Source organism: Schistocerca nitens, chromosome 4 (assembly GCF_023898315.1).
Source record: "Schistocerca nitens isolate TAMUIC-IGC-003100 chromosome 4, iqSchNite1.1, whole genome shotgun sequence".
Taxonomy (NCBI): Eukaryota; Metazoa; Arthropoda; class Insecta; order Orthoptera; family Acrididae; genus Schistocerca; species Schistocerca nitens.
In genome coordinates, this window is record NC_064617.1 from 386778953 (window position 1) to 386799032 (window position 20080).

Consider the following 20080-nt stretch of genomic DNA (forward strand, 5'->3'; position numbering starts at 1 on the left):
CATAGGCCTAAGTTTAACACTAATGTGACACAGTCACATGTTACAATTGTAGAACCATTAGCAGTGAAAAGTCATTACAGCTGCCACATGGCAGATGGGCAGATGGATATACTCACATGTCAGCACCTGTGTCTACCAATAACTGTAACTTTGTTGTAGTCATTAGCTGCCATCTGGAGAACCAGTGGCCATTGCCACTGACTTCCTGCTGAGTTTCCCTCTCCAATACGGTGGGCTACATTTGCATGCCTCAGAGCTATACTGTTGGTAGTACCAGCAAACACTTGTTGATGAAGATAAGCAGCTGCACTTTCCCAGTGAATGGTGGCAAAGAGACTGGCGACTAGCTGTCTGGGTTCTTAATGCAGCACCTTGCAAGGTGAGCTTGGCAAACTGTGCTTGAAGCGCAGTGACAATGTTATCTCCCTAAGGCTGTGCAATGCACGCAGACTGACAGATTTCTGCTATGCAGTCTGCAGTTTGCAAGAGTGCATCTAGACCACCGGCACACACTGTCGACATCTTCTGCATGTCGGGTGGCTGGCACAATAACCAAATATTCTGCATAATGTTGTCACTGATTGCACTGCTTGCTAATGTACGCAACTGGCATAGAAGCTGCAATGGCATGTGATCGCCTAGTTCTTCAGTGCAGAGTAGTTTCTCCAATCTCTTCACCTTGGAATGCAAGAGCCAGGTAACAGGACAAGTACCGTAATGATTAGTGCTCAGAGGTGACACCAGAAAGTCTTGCACTTCTGTGGCCAATTCTTCACTGAGCACAGCAACTACATAACTGTAATGCATGCCATCTGTAGTTACATGCGCTAGCACAAACTGACTTTCTAGTTGCACAGACCACAGTGTGGTATTTTATTGCCAAAACAGCAACAGCATTACTGTCATGGGAATAATTACTGCACCAGTAGAGACACCTATAGATGGTGGCGAGTCCGACATTGTGGAGTTATGGTGAACTGGGACATGGAAGATGCATGACGTGGTTGACATAGATGTTCATATTTAGTGAGATGTGCCATGATACTAAGCATTAGTGACCAGTGAATTTCACATCAATGAGCATCAAAGATAACACTGGGGTCACCAATTATTGCAGGACTAGATAATTAACTTTATTGCAACATACCATGTGTAGAAGTATGAAACAAGAATTTCCCTATATTTGATGCTAGCCATTAGTATAGGGCCCATGAGACCACTTCTGCAGTGCCATCTGTTTCCTGTAATGGCTGATGACAAATGTTAACACACATTAACCCAAGTCCCATGCATAGATATCTGGTTCAAACCTGTAAACACGTCGAGTTTTGTGCCTATGAACTACAATATGCAAATAGCATTTGAAGAAAACTGCTGCAGAATCACACTGAATGCTTGTCAAAGCTTTCAGTGAACATTTTCTTGGGATAACACAGTGTTTCGAGTGATTCAAAAAATACAAAAGTGGTGATTTTTACGTGAGAAACGATGAACAGGAAACCACAAACAAGTTTGAAGACAACGAATTACAGGCCTTGTTGGATGAAGGTGAGACTCAGACTCAACAGGAACTTACATAAATATGTGATGTAGAAAGCCATTTCTCTTCAGTTGAAAGCTATGAGAAAGGTACAGAAAGTGGTAAAATTGGTTCCACGTGAACTGAATGAAAGACATCAAGCAAATCAAACAATCACTTGTGAATTGCTGCTTGCCAGATACAAAGTGAAGTTGTTTCTCCACTGAATAGCGACACGTGATGAAAAATGGATATATTTTGAGAATACTAAGCTTTATAACTCATGGGTAAATCCAGGCAAACCATCGACATCCACTGCACGACCAACTCACTTTGGAAAGAAGACAATGCTCAGTGTTTGGTGGGATCAGAAGGGTGTCATCTATTATGAGCTGCTAAAACCTGGTGAAACCATTGATATTGATCATTACCAACTGCAAATCATGGATTTAAATCAAGCATTATGTGAAAAATGACCAGAATATGGAAAAAGGCAACACAAAGTCATATTGCCCCAAAGAACTGAGCACTACCAATAGCAAATGATCGATTTAAATTGAGCGTTACATGAAAAATGACTGGAATATGGGAAAAGGCAACACAAAGTCATATTGCTCCATGACAGCACCCCATCACACATAGCAAAAGGGGTCAGGGAAATGATTGAGGCATTCAGTTGGGAAATACTAGGCCATGTGGCTTATTCTCCTGAATTGGCTCCATCCGATTATCAACTATTTGCATCACTGGGACACGCTGTGGCTGAACAATGCTTCAGTTCGTATGAAAATGGCTCACTGACTGGTTCGCTTCAGAGAAGAACTGTTTTTTTGGCATAGCATTCATAGCATGCAGGAGAGGTGGGAGAAATGTATAAATAGCAATGGAGATTAATTTGAATAAAATATTGTTTATCAGATTCAAATAACAGACATGTAATTATTGCAACCAAATTCCAGTTTCATACTTCTGTACCTGGTAACAAGTAAACCATAACTCATATGACTCCATTACATAGCACATTCAACAACAGAATAAAACAAGTATAAAAAAGAGTGAAAATATACGTCAGTGATGGTGCAAAAGATAATCATTAAAAATAGTTATCACCTGTGCATAGCACTACACTGCACATGACACTGCACTTCAATATTTTCAGTACACTGAGGACAGTAATATACTGACAGTTAATGTTAAAATGGTAGATTTGCTGGCCAGAACTTCCCTTTAGAAGACAAAATGATGAATACTGCTGTTAAACAAACATAAAAGTGGTGACATTATCCTAGGTTTTGGAGCTATCAATTCCTTTCTCTGGAAGGAGAAAGGGAGTGGGTAATGTTAAAAAGAAAAAGTAGGTTCCTCAGACCCCAGGACGCAAGGGATCCACCAGTAGTCAGGACTGCCATGAACAGCTTATCTCTTTCCTCTCCTTGAGGAAGGAACTTATAGCTCCAAAAGCTAGGATAATGTCACCACTTTTGCTTTCATGTATATCTAATGGCAAACTAAACATTTCAGCTCCTACCTTGCACAGTTCATAATTACATAGTGCACCCCTTATAATTTGTAACATGGGTTATCCACATTTTTCTCCCGTGGAGGCGGAATGTTTGCCAGTGTCTCATCAAGTAACAAAAAAATGAGTGTTCATCAGAGTATTGACATGATCGGTATAGTAATAACAGAAGTGATTTATGACCACCGAAGTAGTAGCAGAACAAGTCAGAATAAGTGTGGCCAGATATCTTGAAAGAAAACTGAATACACTCTTTCCCACTGAAAACAGATCTACAGATAGCAATCTATTTTTATATAAATAAATAGAAAATTATGTTGTAGACCACTGAGAGTGCCTAAAGTAATCAGGTGTTATATAACATAAAAATGTGAACTTTGTTGTAAAAGTACAGAAATCTTTCTTAGTACTTAAAGGTGTTCAGAGTATAGGCTGGCATGATAATTCCTAGTAATGCCTGCAAACGTGCCAACAAGTAACTAGTACCATTTTTTTCTTACATTTACACACTCACCTACTTCACTGGGTGGAACAGTCTTAGACATTGTTGACCTTATAAGTGATGTACAGATTCCTCCAAAAGCATTAGCCAGGGCAGCTGCAAAATAATATCATTCTATAATGTTACTTAAACAAGTACAATTGTTTTAGGTCTTTGATTGCATTTATACATGCAATTTATGAATAGCATTTAATGAAATTGTATTACAGTCAATTAACACTTGCCTGTTCCAAATTCCAGGATGGAATAAAATTAATTTTGCACCTTCCACACAGTATGACAAAAAGTATGCTTTGCCAAAAGTTATTTCGGCCCTGTGAAAGGAAGTAACTTCACAAAATAAACAAACACCCAATGCACAAGAACAAAGCATTGTAAAGCCATGCCCTCCCCCCCCCCCCTCCAAATATTTTGTGAAAACCTATAAAAACATCAAATGTGTTTTGTTCTTTGTTGTAGATCAACTAACAAATTAAAACTATCTTGCAGAGAGATTGAAGTTATGCAAATTTTTTGGCAGTAGAAACTTCGGAATCAGAATTTTATTGTCTCATTATGTACATATATAAATCACTGACTTAAAGTACAGGATACAAATAAAGTAACTGAGATACTTACTATACGTCAAAAAATTTAATCTTAATTTACTAAAGTCTTTAAAAATTTATTACAGTACTCTAACAAAGAAATCTTCATCCTCACTACATATTTCATGAGTGAATAATAAAGTTTTTGTGCTATGTAATTTTATCTTCAGTAAACCTAGCTCCATACTGTGGCAGTTTTCACTTACTATAAATTTTCATAGCTGTGTACTGAGGAGCCTGGGAATAGAATTTTAATTCATGATATGGAAACATGAAATTATCTTTGTTTCATGTGTCATACATATGTTAAAATTGAGTCTCTAATTATGAGAAATTTCAGTCAAACAGTCCACAAATGTGAATAAGCAGAATAGTTAAAACTTTTAGATCTCTGAATAAAGGTTGACACAAATCTCTAAGCTTAATACTTCATTTATTTTTAATAATAGTTTTTGAAATAATAATATCCTATTAACAATACTTGCATTCCCCCAAAAGATTATTCCATATCCTACAATTGATTGAAGAGAATTGTGGTAAACAATTTTCCTAGTGTCCATGCCACTTGTGTATGACAGTACTGTCATTGTGAATGAAAGACTGTTTAGATTGTTTGCAAAGTTATAGCTTATTCGAGAGGACCAGGATCAATTTATACACATATCTCCAGGAATTTGGCACAATCTGATTCATTAAGTTCATGATTTCTATGGATTATTTGAATGTTATGTGATTTTGATTATTTAGTTTTAACTGCATTAGTTTTTTTGTGTTTAGTTTCAATCTATTTACATCAAACCAACATTCTATATGGTTTAGGGTATCAATGACTCTGGTGCTCTGTGGTCTCACTACCAATGAGTACAGATGTGTTGTCTGCAAATAAAATTGAGTGGAATGTTACATTAAAGGTAAATCAGGTAAATCATTTACATAAAAAGGAACTAGGCCTAAAATGGAACTGTGAAATAATTTTCGATTCTGAGAAACAATTTCCTGTACCTGGCATTACAACTAACTTTTGCTTTCTATACGTTAAATATGATCTCAGCCATTTTAAAGTACTGCGGTTTATTCCATATTTTTCTAATTTATGGGACAGCAAAGAGTGGTTTACACAGTCAAAAGCCTTTGTGAGGTCACATAAAATTCCTGTGCCTTTTTGGGATTTTCCAGAGATACACAAATTTTCTCAACAAATTTGTTGATGCCACATTCTGTACTCTTCCCTTTCTGGAAACTGAAGTGATTTAATGTGATCATATTATATTTCAGTATGAAATTTTCAATCTGCATTGTAACAATTTTTGCAAATACTTTTGAGAATACTGGGAGAAGACTTACTGGCTGGTCGTTACATATTCCTTTGAGTCTTTCTTGAATAGTCACTTTACTACTGCATACTTTAAAGCACCTGGGCAGCAATCTTCTTCAAATGACTTATTTATGATTTCAGATAGGGGTCCTGATATCATACTAGAAACTACTTTAATTACCCTAGTGAGTATTTCATTCCATTCAGTCAAACTTTTGTTCGTAGGGGATAATACTAGTTTTTCTACATCTTCAGGTATAATTCATTCAAATTTAAATACAACTTTCATGTTACCCTGATCGAATCTGAAGAGTTGGACATTATCTTGGCAACCTATTACATCAACATCTGATTTTCATACATTTATGGAAAACTCACTGAAATATTTTGTTAGTTCTGAAGAATTTACAATGGATTTGTCACCTATCTTAATTTTGGAGATGTGTGGACTGCCACCTATGACACCAAGTTCAGATTCTATCACTTACTATACCGTGTTTGATTTATTTGTAAGATTCAGAATGAATTTTGTGTTTCTCATTGCTGCCTTTACTGCCCTTCTAAATATGATGGGGTACCCAAAACAATCACAATTATTTTTTAAAATCTATTTATTTTCAAATTGTTTACAAAACAACTTTATCCCCTTCAAAATACTCTACATTGCAACTAACACATTTGTCCCACCAGTGCTTCCACTCTTCAAAACATTTTTTTGTAGTCATCTTAAGAAATAGCTGACAACTCCTCCCCTTTTTTTTTTTTTTTCCCCCAGTCTCGTCAAATTGGTGTCCTTCCATGTCCTTTTCATGTGTATAATAAAGAAAAAGTTGTACAGAGTCAGGTCAGGTGAGTAAAGTCCACTGGGTAATGGAACCAAGCTATTTTTAGCCAAATACTGCCTCGCAGAGATGTCTGTGTGTGCATGTTTGTTGTCATGGTGGCAGAGAGATCTGTCCCAAATCAGGTCCTTTTGATGAACACTGTTGTGCAATCTTCCTGGAGCTTCCAAATAAAAGATCTGTTGACAGTCTGTGGGCAAAAGCTCTTGAATTTTTTCAATATTTTCGTTGTTTTGGACAGCTGATGCACATCCAGAATGAGGTTCATCATCAATTGACATGTCTCCATTTCTAAATTGAGCAAACCACTTGTACACGAGTTTTTCCCATAGTGTCATCTTGGTAAGCTCTTTTTAACATCAAAACAGTTTCAGCAGCATTTTTGCCAAGCAGAAAACAAAATTTCACAGCTGCATGTTGTTCACTTAAATTTGCCATCATAAAAAATGAAACAAGAACAAATCAGTGCTAGCAAAAACAATCACTGCAGATGAACAGAACATGCCAGGACAACAACACAGGCATCACTGAACTAGCAATGAGTTGTGCTGTACATGCTTAGAGGCAGAAATGTGTACTACGAAAGCTCTGAAATGTTATTCCTCTTTTTTTCTTACACTTTTACACCTTTCCACATGGTTTATAAAAGCTAATTTTTTATTAATTTTCAGATCATTATATAACTGTCTTTTTTTTCCATTTGACAACAATGAAAGGAAAGGATAGATTGCTACTTACTGATGTTAAGTTGCATGCAGGCACAATTAAAAGACACTTACACATTAGTTTTTTGCCACAGCCTTCATCAGAAAAAGAAAGAGAAATACACACCATTCATTCACACAAGCAAGCACATCTTATGCACAATTAACGTCAACTCCTGCAGCTCGGACCAAGATGGCTCCAGGTTCGAGCTGCTGGAGTAGGTGGTCATGTGGTGTGTGTGTGTGTGTGTGTGTGTGTGTGTGTGAGATGTGCTTGCCTGTGTGAATGAGTGATGTGTGTTTCTCTTTCTTTTTCTGATGAAGGTTATGACTAAAAGCTAATGTGTAAGTGTCTTTTAACTGTGCCTGTCTGCAACTTAATGGATCATCCTTATGGTAAGTAGCAATCTATCTTTTCCTTACACTGTTGACATTCCAACCTGGACTTTCTATTGTTTTTCGCTTGACGCTTTTATACCAGCAATTGTCCATTTCAGTTGCTTGTCATTTTTATGGCAGACCGTAGGTGGAAGTATTTAGTAAAAACATGAAAAACACTATCAAGAAATCTGTCATAATTTTTGAACTTGTAGTAGAATTATCCACTGCCCAGTTTACTTCTTCATGAGTACAACAAAACAAGTTTCTATTTTCCTTACTCAGGCATCATTCGGTGCATGTTTTTCTAATGCCTGATTCATTTATTTTTGGTAGATCCAAAAACAGTACAGACTGATCACAAATACCTAAATCAATGCAGTATTTTTTGTATGATCAAATGAATAAGTTGTCAGAATGTTATTTATACAAGTTGCAGTTTGTTTACTCTCTCTAGTGAAATCTGTGTAGTTTAGCTTAAGCCCATGAAATATATCAATAAATTCTGTTGATTCTCTGGATTCATTAATTATGTTTATGTTAAAAATCAGCAGCTATAATAATCCTTTTCTTTTCATCTTTCATTCACACAAGCAAGCACATCTCACGCACATATGACACCACCTCCTACAGCTCGGAGCAGTATTTCTATAGTTTCTATATGAGACTCTTAGTTTACACACAAATAGTTTGTTTACTTCTTTACCTGAGGTAAGGAATTCTATACTACTACTTTCAAATTTGTCCTCATCATTTAGAAAATTAAAACTTTCTCTTACCTTAAATGTTAAAGATTTTTTAACTAGTATGTAGCAAACCCAATTAATTTCGTTACTTCTATAAAAATTACTGGCTACAACATAGTTCTCTAATATATTAAGAATTTTGATGCAGACTTTTGTTAGTCAATGTTCATTTGCATTTTTTCCTCCTGCTCAGAATATTTGTAGATCTCAATTTTTGCTTCCGTACCCTTTATATGTTTCATAAGTAAGCCATTTATGTTTAAATCCATCAAAAATGTGTGTTTGTTTTAACAATAGATTTACCTTTTATTCCTTTAAACTGTTTGTCACCTCTATCACTCACTATGTTTATAAGTTTGCACGTGTCAATAAACATCTTGCTGAATTTTGCAGACCCTAACCTGTTCAAATGTAAGCAATCCTGTGCTATGCAGTCAGTGGTTATAAACTTATTTGGATCTGCAAATATTGTTTTTAGACTGTTACACTGTTCTCTGAGACTACAGTTTATTTTGTCTATACATTTGTCACTCACTGATTTTCTATGGACAGTGCCTTACTTTCGCTGTTAATGCTGGAAATATATTTTTCACTGTTTTAATCAAATTGCATTAAGAAGTTTCTTCATATGTTAATTTAGTTGATGAGTTCCTGTCCCTGGATGAACATGGACTCTCCGTCGTAAAGCTACCACATTTTTAAGCAGAGAATCTCCAATATTAGAAATTCATTTTCAACACTTTTTTGATACTCTGTGTACTGTTTTTGTAGTTTCTGTTAGGCCACTTATATTTGTCTGCTGGTTTTGTATACTGTTTGTTATTTGCAGTGTTGCCAATCCCAGGATCTATCACAATTAATACACAAGGTTTACAACTTTCCTTCCACTGTTTGCCAATACGTGGCAACAATGGTAAGTAGCGGTCGAAAGAAACAGATCACAGACATCAGGCAGTTAGTTTGGACCTCGGTCAGCATAACCTCATTCAAACATTAGTCGATTTGTGTCTGCATCATAAAGCTGTTCTTGGTTGAAAATGTCAGTTTACAAGCCTAATTCTGGTCATTGGCAGGAGGTGTTACTGTTTTGTTTCAGTATGAAGAAAACAGCAGCTGAGTCTCATAGAATGCTCTCACGCACGTATAGTAAAGATGCTATTAGTGAAAGAATGTGTTGTGAGTGGTTTCAACGCTTCAAGAACAGAGATTTTAATGTCACAGACCAGCACAATGGTGGAAGAGAGAATGTTTTTGAAGATGCAGAATTGGAGACATTGCTGAGTGGAGACTCGCATCAAACTCAAGAAGAATTGGCACAATTAGTGGGAGTGACACAGCAAGCCATTTTGAAACATCTCAAAGCTATGGACATGATTCAGAAAGAAGGAACTTGGATCCCTTGTGAGCTGAAACCAAGAGGCGTTGAACGGCATTCGTGTATTTGTGAACAGTTGCTTCAGAGGCAAAAACGAAAGGTATTTCTGCATCGCATTGTGACCAGGAACAAAAAATGGGTTCATTATCCCATAAACGCAAAAATTCGTGGGGATATCCTGGCCATACTTCCACATTGACAGCCAAACTGAATATTCACAGCTCCAAGATCATGCTCTGCATTTGGTGGGACCAGCTCAGTGATGTGTACTATGAGGTGTTAAAATGAAGTGAAACAATCACAGGTGCTTGTTATCAAATACAATTAATGCATCTGAGCAGGGCATTAAAAGACAAATGGCCACAATACAGTGAGAGGCACGATAAAGTGTTTTTGCGGCATGACAACACTTGACCCCACACTGCAAAAGATGTCAAAATGTACTTGGAAATGTTAAAATGGGAAATACTAGCACCCCGCCGTATCCAGACATGCTCCCTCCAACTATCACATGTTTAGATCAATGGCACATAGTCTGGCTGACTAACACTTCCAATCTCATGAAGCAGTCACAAACCGGATATATTCATTGATCACTTCAAAAGATGAACAATATTTTGACGCGGGATTCATACACTGCCCGAAAGATGGGAGAAAGCAGTAGCCGGTGATGAAAAATACTTCGAATGATACATTTGTAACCAATCTGATTCATTAAAGCCTCAAATGTTGGGGAAAAAATGGCAGAAGCAAAGTTGTACACCTTGTACCACTGCAAAATGACAGACAACATTCAAAAGTAATGACTCTAAGACAGTTAATCTGCTCAAGGACTCTGAACTTCTGCCAAGGCTGACTTGATGGTCAAGAGCTACAAACAAAGTTGGAAAAATGATACAGTGCAGTGAAGAAATGAAATGACTAAAACAGTATAGCTGAGAATACAATGGAAAGTGCAATACTGAATAGTGAGCTTTTATATCCATTAATTCTTTCCTAAGGAAAAGAGGAAATATCGAAAACAAATATATATGAGTAATCCAAAGGGAAACTCTAGTCACTGATGGCTCAAAGTAAGGAAATAATAATAACACAGGTTAAGTAAATGAGAACTTTGTTGTCACTATTCCTTACCAGTTTTAGCTTGTTCACTGAATTGTGATATTTTTAGCCACGATGTAACATTCAAACTGAGCTTCATGAGGGCACTGCCTTTCTCATAAATACTTAAGTCCATTGTTTTCTTCCAAACAAGAGTTGCTATGTACACACAAAAATGAATGACTTCTAACACATTTCTTTGTGACCTTATGGGTATTTCTGGTTATTTGTTATCACTGTGAAAGAGTGTGGATATTTTAAAAATATCATTGTGTGACTTAACATTTGGCAGTAACATTACAGTTGTATGACTACATTAATATCATCATGCCTTGAAATGAGGGACATCCTACCCAAGATCCTCCCAAACCACCCTAAAGTGATATTCTGTTACCCAACCAACCTACACACATCCTGGTCCATTCTTAAGCCACTCCCGCTCCCAAACCCTTGTCACAGGAATCATGTCTCTCTGGAAGAACCAGGTGCAGGTCCTGTCCAGTTCCACCAACCCACCACTTCCTATTGCAGTCCTGTCACAGGCTTTCCTATCCCCTCAAAGCCAGGACACCTGTGAAAGCTGCCATGTCACATACCAATTCTACTGCAATCACTGCAAAGGCTTTCCTTTTGGTATGACAAGCAACCAGCTGTCCACCAGAATGAATGGCCACCGCCAAACTGTTTCCAGCACAAAGCTGACTACCCAGTGGCAAAACATGCTCAATTTCAGTGACTGCTTCACAACCCAGGCCATCTGGATCCTACCCTTCACCATCAGCTTCTCTGAACCACGAATGTGGGAGTTATCCCTGCAACACAGCCTTTGCTCCCAAAACCCTCTTGCCCTCAATCTTCATTAATTTACTGTTCCCACACCCTCCACCCAACAGCTTCTGCATCCTCTGTCCTTTCAACTGCTCCTAATTAATGTCTCAATGTCACCTTCACTGTGAGCCACAGCCCACCAGCTCTGGCAGCCATGCATCAAATGCCTAGTACATGCACCTGCCACCCCTTCCTCCCCCATTCCTACCGAGCAAACCTGCTGCCTCCCTTCCTCTACCCAACCAACCCAACCCCCCTCTGCTACAACTTGTCCATCCAGCCAGCATAATGTATGGGTACAGGAGTGAGTGTGTGTGTGTGTGTGTGTGTGTGTGTGTGTGTGTGTGTGTGTGTGTGCACTCTAGTTTGGAGAAGGATTTATTCCTCAAGCTAGCAAATATCTTTTTTGCTTTTGTGTGTGCTTGTCGATCACTTTACGCTATTCAGTGAGTTGTCTCCATAACTCCTAAATTATTTAATAGTATAATTTATTTCTAAATTCATCACACAGTTCTTAGTATTCAGTGTGAAGTTGGAATAATATCTCTTTAATTTTTTGAATAATCACTTTTTAAAGTGCCTCTAGGATTGATAATTTAACCATACAGTATATGCTCATGAGCAAGAGGACACACAAACTGCTGATATTCTTTTATACCTGAAACTACACTACTGGCCATAAAAATTGCTACACAAAGAAGAAAGGCAGATGATGAATGGGTATTCATTGGACAAATATATTATACTAGAACTGACATGTGATTACATTTTCACACAGTTTGGGTGCATAGATCCTGAGAAATCAGTACCCAGAACAACCACCTCTGTCTGTAATAATGGCCTTGATACACCTGGGCATTGAGTCAAACAGAGCTTGGATGGTGTGTACAGGTATAGCTGGCCACGCAGCTTCAACATGATACCACAGTTCATCCAGAGTAGTGACTGGCATATTGTGACGAGCCAGTTGCTCTGCCACCATTGACCAGACGTTTTCAGTTGGTGAGAGATCTGGAGAATGTGCTGGCCAGGGCAGCAGTCGAACATTTTCTGTACCCCGAAAGGCCCGTACAGGACCTGCAACCTGCAGTCGTGCATTATCCTGCTGAAGTGTAGGGTTTCGCAGGGATCAAATGAAGGGTAGAGCCACGGGTCGTAACACATCTGAAATGTAACATCCACTGTTCAAAGTGCCGTCAATGCGAACAAGAGGTGACCGAGGCGTGTAACCAATGGCACCCCATACCATCACATCGGGTGATACGCCAGTATGGCGATGACGAATACACGCTTCCAATGTGCGTTCACAGCGATGTCACCAAACATAGATGCAACCACCATTATGCTGTAAACAGAACCTGGATTAATCCAAAAAAATGATGTTTTGCCATTCGTGCACCCAGGTTCGTCATTGAGTACACCATCGCAGGTGCTCTTGTCTGTGATGCAGCATCAAGGGTAACCACAGCCATGGTCTCATGATCCGTTACAGCCATGTGGATAAGATGCCTGTCGTCTCGACTGCTAGTGATACGAGGCCGTTGGGACCCAGCACGCCATTCCGTATTACCCTCCTGAACCCACCGATTCCATATTCTGCTAACAGTCATTGGATCTTGACCAACACGAGCAGCAATGTTGTGATACGATAAACCGCAATCGTGATGACCTTTATCAAAGTCAAAAACGTGATGGTATGCATTTCTCCTCCTTACACGAAGCATCACAACAACGTTTCACCAGGCAACACTGGTCAACTGCTGTTTGTGTATGAGAAATCGGTTGGAAACTTTCCTCATGTCAGCATGTTGTAGGTGTCGCCACCTGCGGCAGCCTTGTGTGAATTTTCTAAAAAGCTAATCATTTGCATATCACAGCATCTTCTTCCTGTAGGTTAAATTTCGTGTCTGTAGCACATCATCTTCGTGGTGTAGCAATTTTAATGGCCAATAGTGTAAAACAGGCTATCTGGGAAGTAGGCTCCATTGACTAATCACTGCAACAATCTTATTCAGGTGCCACAGATATGTGCATTACAATGACTGTTACTTTCCTAAAAATATATAACTAAATTTAGTTGTGAACAATGCAAGGTATATTTACTGTGTTTTCAAATTTGCAGCAAAAGCGGTCAGTGTTTCTGGCTACCACATGGACAGCTGTGAATGATTTTTCTTCGAAAATGTTAACTAAATAGAGTGCAGTCTATGTGTTCTACACACAAGCCCCTCCTTACTGATATATTATGACACATCCCTCAGTTTGCAAGATATTGCCCACACTGCACAATCACAGAAATGTTGTTTAGTGTAAGTATGAGCAAAATCATAATAGCCACCACAAACAACTGAGTGAGTGACTACTGAATCAGTATGACAGCAGCACAACTTTGCCATCAGATATGTAGAGACTGACTAACACAACACAACTGAGAATGTCACACTGAAGATAGAAACAGGTAACTGTCAAAAATAACTAATGAATTGTGGATACATTTCATATGATATTTTGTGAGAACAGGCACATCATTATAACAACACTTGCTTTCCAGTTTACACGTCTTTCATGAAATAAATGCATGAAATGAAGGCTGATGCCTATCAGACTGAAGTACAAGAAAGTGTATGCTCAATGGCTACCAATGATATAATAATATCTTATTAAGACTGTATCACCCTGGAGGCAAGGGCATGCCCAGTGATAGGCAGAGGAGGGGAGGTCATATGCCCCCTCTGTCCCACTCCAGCCCACACCCTGTTCCCAATGAAAATAATCTTCACAAACTCCACCACCAAACAGATATGTAATGGATACTGGCTAATACCAAATGTACATGGAGCCATATGTCATAAAATCTCAATACCACTCCATCATTCATTGTGAAACTAACACGAGAGATATAGACTGAGTGACTGTTTGTGTAAAAATCTAGAGGGATTTTCTGTTTTAATTGTATGTATATGTCACTCATCATTCACCAGTATATGATTAATTGCTGGTCCTTGTTTTCATTCTGTTTAATAGTTTCCTCCCTAATAATACGATTATCAAAAATGTCAAATGTGTGTGAAATCTTATGGGACTTAACTGCTAAGGTCATCAGTCCCTAAGCTTACACAGTACTTAACTGAAATTATCCTAAGGACAAACATACACACCCATGCCCGAGGGAGGACTCAAACCTCCGCCAGGACCAGCCGCACAGTCCATGACTGCAGCGCCTTAGACCGCTCGGCTAATCCCGCACAGCAATACGATCATCATAACAAATATTTAATTGTATAAATCAGATTATTGTTTCCAAAAACTTCACTATCTTTGCTTGAAAAATCTTCAGTAGTGCAATCATTTGCAATTTCAGTATATATGATTAAGAAAGTGTGATTGACAACTCATTAACTTACCCAGATACAGGTACCATGAATACGGTGAAAAAGCTGCTAGAAGTGCAGATATGATCTTGCAAATGAAACCAAATGCAGCAACAAGTGTTTCAGAAAAGTGAAGAACATTTACAAAAATGTAAATAGTTCCAAATGTACCTAAAATGAAATAAAATATACGTTATTTAGATAAATAAGCCAAACAGAAGTGGAGACATCAATATTCTAGTGTAAGAATGGATAGTTTCAAAAAGTAATTTTCTGAGTAGTCAGAAGGACTATGTTGATATGAAACTGACTACCAACAGTAATCATATAATACAGATTACATAAAACAAATACATAAAACAAAACTGGTATGTCAAAAGTCAGTACACCTTTCTTTCCAATGAAGAAGAAAGAGAAGAAGGAGATGCAAGTTGGAGTATAGATATATAAGTTCATCATCAACTTTATTATAAGTTAACACTACAGCTTACATGGTAATATGTAAAGATCTGCACAGTCATTTTCTTAAGTAATAAATGATATCTAACGATAGCTTGCTTTCATCAGTACCTGCCAATGTTTCACACGAAGTTAATTAATGGATACACATCATCAAATAGTGACATCTGTTAACAGAATTCATTTAAAAAGAGACCAATGTTGCTGTTTACAGAATTTGGTGAAGGATTACCTTAAGCACATTCCGTATACATACACCCACGACTTAAGTTCAACTAACCTTCTCCCCACAATTCTTATGTGTAGGTCAATAAAATACTGTCTAACTAGAATCCCAAATAGAATAAGAGGAACACAATAATAATAATGCCATATGGCTCAATGGTCTAGCCCACACCTCTCATTACATGAAGATACGCACAGCGCTTTTTAAGATGGATACTTTTCTTGCAAAGCACGCACAGAATCTATAAAGTTACATTGTCTTTGCAACTGTTTACATTACAAGCCTCCCACCTGTCGTCTTCCACCAGGCTTGAAGATGGCAGTGATGATAATGATGATGATCATGATCATGATGATGATGACAATGAGCTGGTGCACCTTTCTTAGCATCTCAGGCTACTTGAATGGTTATTTATTACAAGCACCTGGTCTGTCCAAACCAATATCCATCATATCACAATTATTTCCAATGTGTCCTCTAGCTCTTTCATATGGTGTATTCTTCCTATAGACAGAACTGCAAAATAAATATAGTTACATCTACAAAAACTACCAGTATAAAAGTATACTGTAGTATGGCTGTGAATCTTAAGGAACATACCACCTAAATATCACAAATCTTCAAAAATAATGAGGATGAACTTCTAATAGTCAAACAGGAAATTGAGAAAGCAGGTGGGTGTATGTCAATGTCTTGTGCATATTAGAACATCACAAGGAAATGAATGAAATCAAATAGATACACTTTGATGGATATAAGCAAACCAGTAAATGCAATGCAGGAGTAGCCATATATAGACAAAATGAAATCACTACCGAGACCCTTCAGATAAATGAATTTTTTGATGAATGCCTCTTTGAGTGCTTTACCACAATGGTGGATCATAAAACACACAAGTTAATAGCACTGTCAATTTACAGCCTGCTACCATGAAACATCATAAAGCTTAAAAAGCAGATAGAAACCGTTTTTATAAAGTTATACCAAAGTAACTGAAGAATCATTAATTGTGGAGATTTCAAATTTTTTGAGGTAGTAATAACTGAGGACACATACAGATGTTTACAAAATTCTATCAGACTGTGGCAGTAGCTATGTAGAACAGTCTATTCAAGTGATTTCCCAGTGTGTTACCAAACACTGAGTGGCACATAAAGCATAGAACTCTAGAAAAACCTGAATTTGCCAAACACCCTTATGAAAAGCACAAGTCCTTGTTTAACATGTTGACTACCATGAGGCTGCCACTGGACACTGCAGAGCCTCATCACTGGAAGTAGTGTTCTTGCCAGTGGCCACACTGCCACATCAGTTCACATTAACAAAAAAACTGGAAATCACATAAAATTAATATATTCTGTCTCCTTATTTACTTATATCGGTTATAGGTCAAAGTTTTGAAGGGAAAAAAAATCTAGGATGCCTCCAGATACACCACATCTCAGCATCATTAGGACACTGACTGCTGCTGCCTAATTACCTCACAACAAAAATTAGAAACAAAAAACTGTTGTAAACAATAGGTAAACTACAATCAAAATTAATTAACTTGTCCAATACACAGTTATTGAATAGGTGAGCAGGATGCAGGTACAAAGCAATCAGTATGTCTTTGAAAATCAAGATGGGCAAAGAGATTTGGTTCAGGTTTCACAGAGTTTGACTACTGTCTTCATTTATTTCAAAGCTACAGATCTTCCACGAGTTTCAGAAATCTTTAAGCTATACTCCTGACATCTCTTTTACATTTACTGAGAGAGGTGGCACTGTGGTTAGCAGGCATGACCCATATTCACAAGGACGACAGTTCAAATCCCTGTCTGACCATCCAGATTTAGGTATTCCATGATTTCTGTAAATGACTTAAGGCAAATGCTGCCATGGTTCCTTTGAAAGGTCATGGTTGATTTACTGTCTTACCCTTCACAGATCCCAGCTTGTGCTGTATCTCTAATGACCTTGTTGTCCATGGGACAGCAAACTCTAACCTTCTTTCTTTCCTTCTTTTGTGCTTTTCTATTTCTGTTAGCTTTCCTTGTGTAACTGTCAAGCAGTGGTCTTTTGCATTTCCTGATATCAGACCATGAGACTGTGGTAGTCTATGTTGGCTCCTATTAAACATTGAGCAAGATATCGTACCCAATTTCCTGTACACCAGTGTCAACTCAATCAAAAAATACAAATTAATGCTCATTACTGCTACTAGAAATGTAAGAAGACATAACTGTGACCAAGGCTAAACTGATAATATGTTACGAAGCAAGATAACATTTAAAGGGCACATTCAACTATAGAACAGTATTTGTTTCATCAACGAGCTGCATTGGCTGTGAATGTATTATCAGATTACACTTTACTAAGCACAATGAAGCTGGTGGCCACCAACAGACACATGGTGTCAGCATCAGGCTGTGTTGCGTTTGCTGGTGGCCTTGTGGCAACTGGCATATGAAGCATATTCTAACCCACACTTCAAGACATGGGGACCCAATCATCAAATAAGCTGTGGAAATTATAATGTGTGCCAACAATTTTAATAAAGACTCAAGCTATACATTCATCAATGTATGCAAGCAGGCACCTGATATCAAAGGACTGCATGATTATCGTCATTATTGTACACTGTAATGAAAACAAAGACGCTGTGGATGATGTGTCATTGTTGGCACCAATGTAAATTCTGATAATAGCAGAAACTACTGCAGTATATAGAGCTCCATGATTCTGTTACTCCTTTGACAATCAGTTGTTTTCCTGAAGAAGAGAATGGTGGAAATTGTCAACAGATAATTAACCAATATGTTCAGTGAAAACAGTTATACAGCAAATTCAAAATGGTTAATCCATTAAGCTGTATAAAAAATACTGATATTATTACTAGAATAAATTAATTATCTAAAAACCCATATGGATGTCCTGCCAACAACAGACTCTGAGAAAATATTTTGTTGAGGGTTTTGGTCTTTTGTCACCACATGATAAACAGAAAATATGCTCATACATGCCTAACCTTTTAAAAAGAATCCAGACTGATTCTTTTATTCTAAAGTGAATGTATGATGTTCAGTACTCATCAAAACTGTGAGACAGACCATAACAACTGTCAATACCTTCACTTTTTGGGCAATGCTCTCACCATGTTAACGTTCCAAGTAAGCTCACGAGGGGCTCAGATGCTGTCTTGCATAATTTGTTATACTGGTAACCCTGGAAGGAAGGTATTTCACCAAATCAAAATGTTGTTTCACACAGATAGTGATTCAGTTGCCAGAAGTCCATCTGCATACTTAAATAAACTATCAGTCCTCAGAGAACTCTGATGCTAGTCATGAGTCAGGACAAAATAGTTCAGTAATTCAGAGCACTGCCTGTTAAAAGTATTCATTATGGTTAGAATTCTGGCAGGACACAGCAGAATAAGTCCACCAGGAACTTTCATATAGATATGCTAGAGTGAAAGGTTTGTTACCAAAACAACTCGCAAACTCATACATGATGACAAATGTAAATTTTACCCCGGTTGGTACCAACATTTCAGTGTCACTGCATATTTATTATGTTACAGTTTCAGCATTTCTGAAAAAATTTCATTGATATAAGTTTATCTGTTTCATTCTTTGATTCTGTCAGTGAATATAACAAAGTTCAGGAACACTAAACACTTTAACTGAACAGCTCTCCACAACGTCCTCTCTACCACGGCAAAGGACAATAAACAGATGAAACTGTGGAGTTAGGAAAACTGAAAATAAGTACTAACAAACTGAAGATTTGAGTCCATGCTAATAGAGAATGAAGTATGATGCCAATTATATTATATTTTTATTTTAGTGACAAAATTAAAAGACACGTATATGTCACTGAATCAGTGTACATACCATTTAATTATTAAAAGGGTGACATGGGGGGCATTGCAACCATATGTTCTCAAATCATATTGTAGTCAATGGTAGAAATTTTAAACTTCATACAACTGATTGTGATAATTCGAGTTTTGTAAGTGGTGGATGTGAGAAGACATCCTGCAAGGCTGTCTGCCAAGAGGACAATAGGTCAAGCTCCAGCAACTACATTTTATTTTATTCCCTTATCAGAAACATCATCTCCCATGAACCATGGACCTAGCCGTTGGTGGGGAGGCTTGCGTGCCTCAGTGATACAGATTGCTGGACTGTAGGTGCAACCACAATGGAGTAGTATCTATTGAGAGGCCAGGCAAACACGTGGTTCCTGAAGAGGGGCAGCAGCCTTTTCAGTAGTTGCAGGGGCAACAGTCTGGATGATTGACTCATCTGGCCTTGTAACACTAACCAAAATGGCCTTGCTGTGCTGGTACTGCGAACAGCTGAAAGCAAGGGGAAATTACACCCGTAATTTTTCCCGAGGGCATGCAGCTTTCCTGTATGGTTAAATGATGATGGTGTCTTGGGTAAAATGTTCTGGAGGTAAAATAGTCCCCAATTCAGATCTCCGGGCAGGGTCGACACAGGAGGACATCATTATCAGGAGAAAGAAAACTGGCGTTCTACAGATCGGAGCATGGAATGCCAGGTCCCTTAATCGGGCAGGTAGGTTAGAAAATTTAAAAAGGCAAATGGATTGGTTAAA

At 37.9% G+C, this 20080-nt stretch overlaps 1 protein-coding gene across 2 annotated transcripts in view; it reads right to left on the reverse strand.

Moving 5' to 3' along the window:
- The window catches only part of LOC126251553 (proton-coupled folate transporter-like), a 243161-nt gene that overhangs the window by 58297 nt on the left and 164784 nt on the right, over nt 1–20080 (reverse strand). For both annotated transcript variants that reach the window (XM_049952065.1, XM_049952064.1), the window contains exons 8-9: nt 14821–14958; nt 3553–3636 (exon numbers count right to left, since the gene is read on the reverse strand). In XM_049952065.1, coding sequence (XP_049808022.1) covers nt 3553–3636; nt 14821–14958 — 222 coding nt within the window. The remainder of the gene's footprint in view (nt 1–3552; nt 3637–14820; nt 14959–20080) is intronic.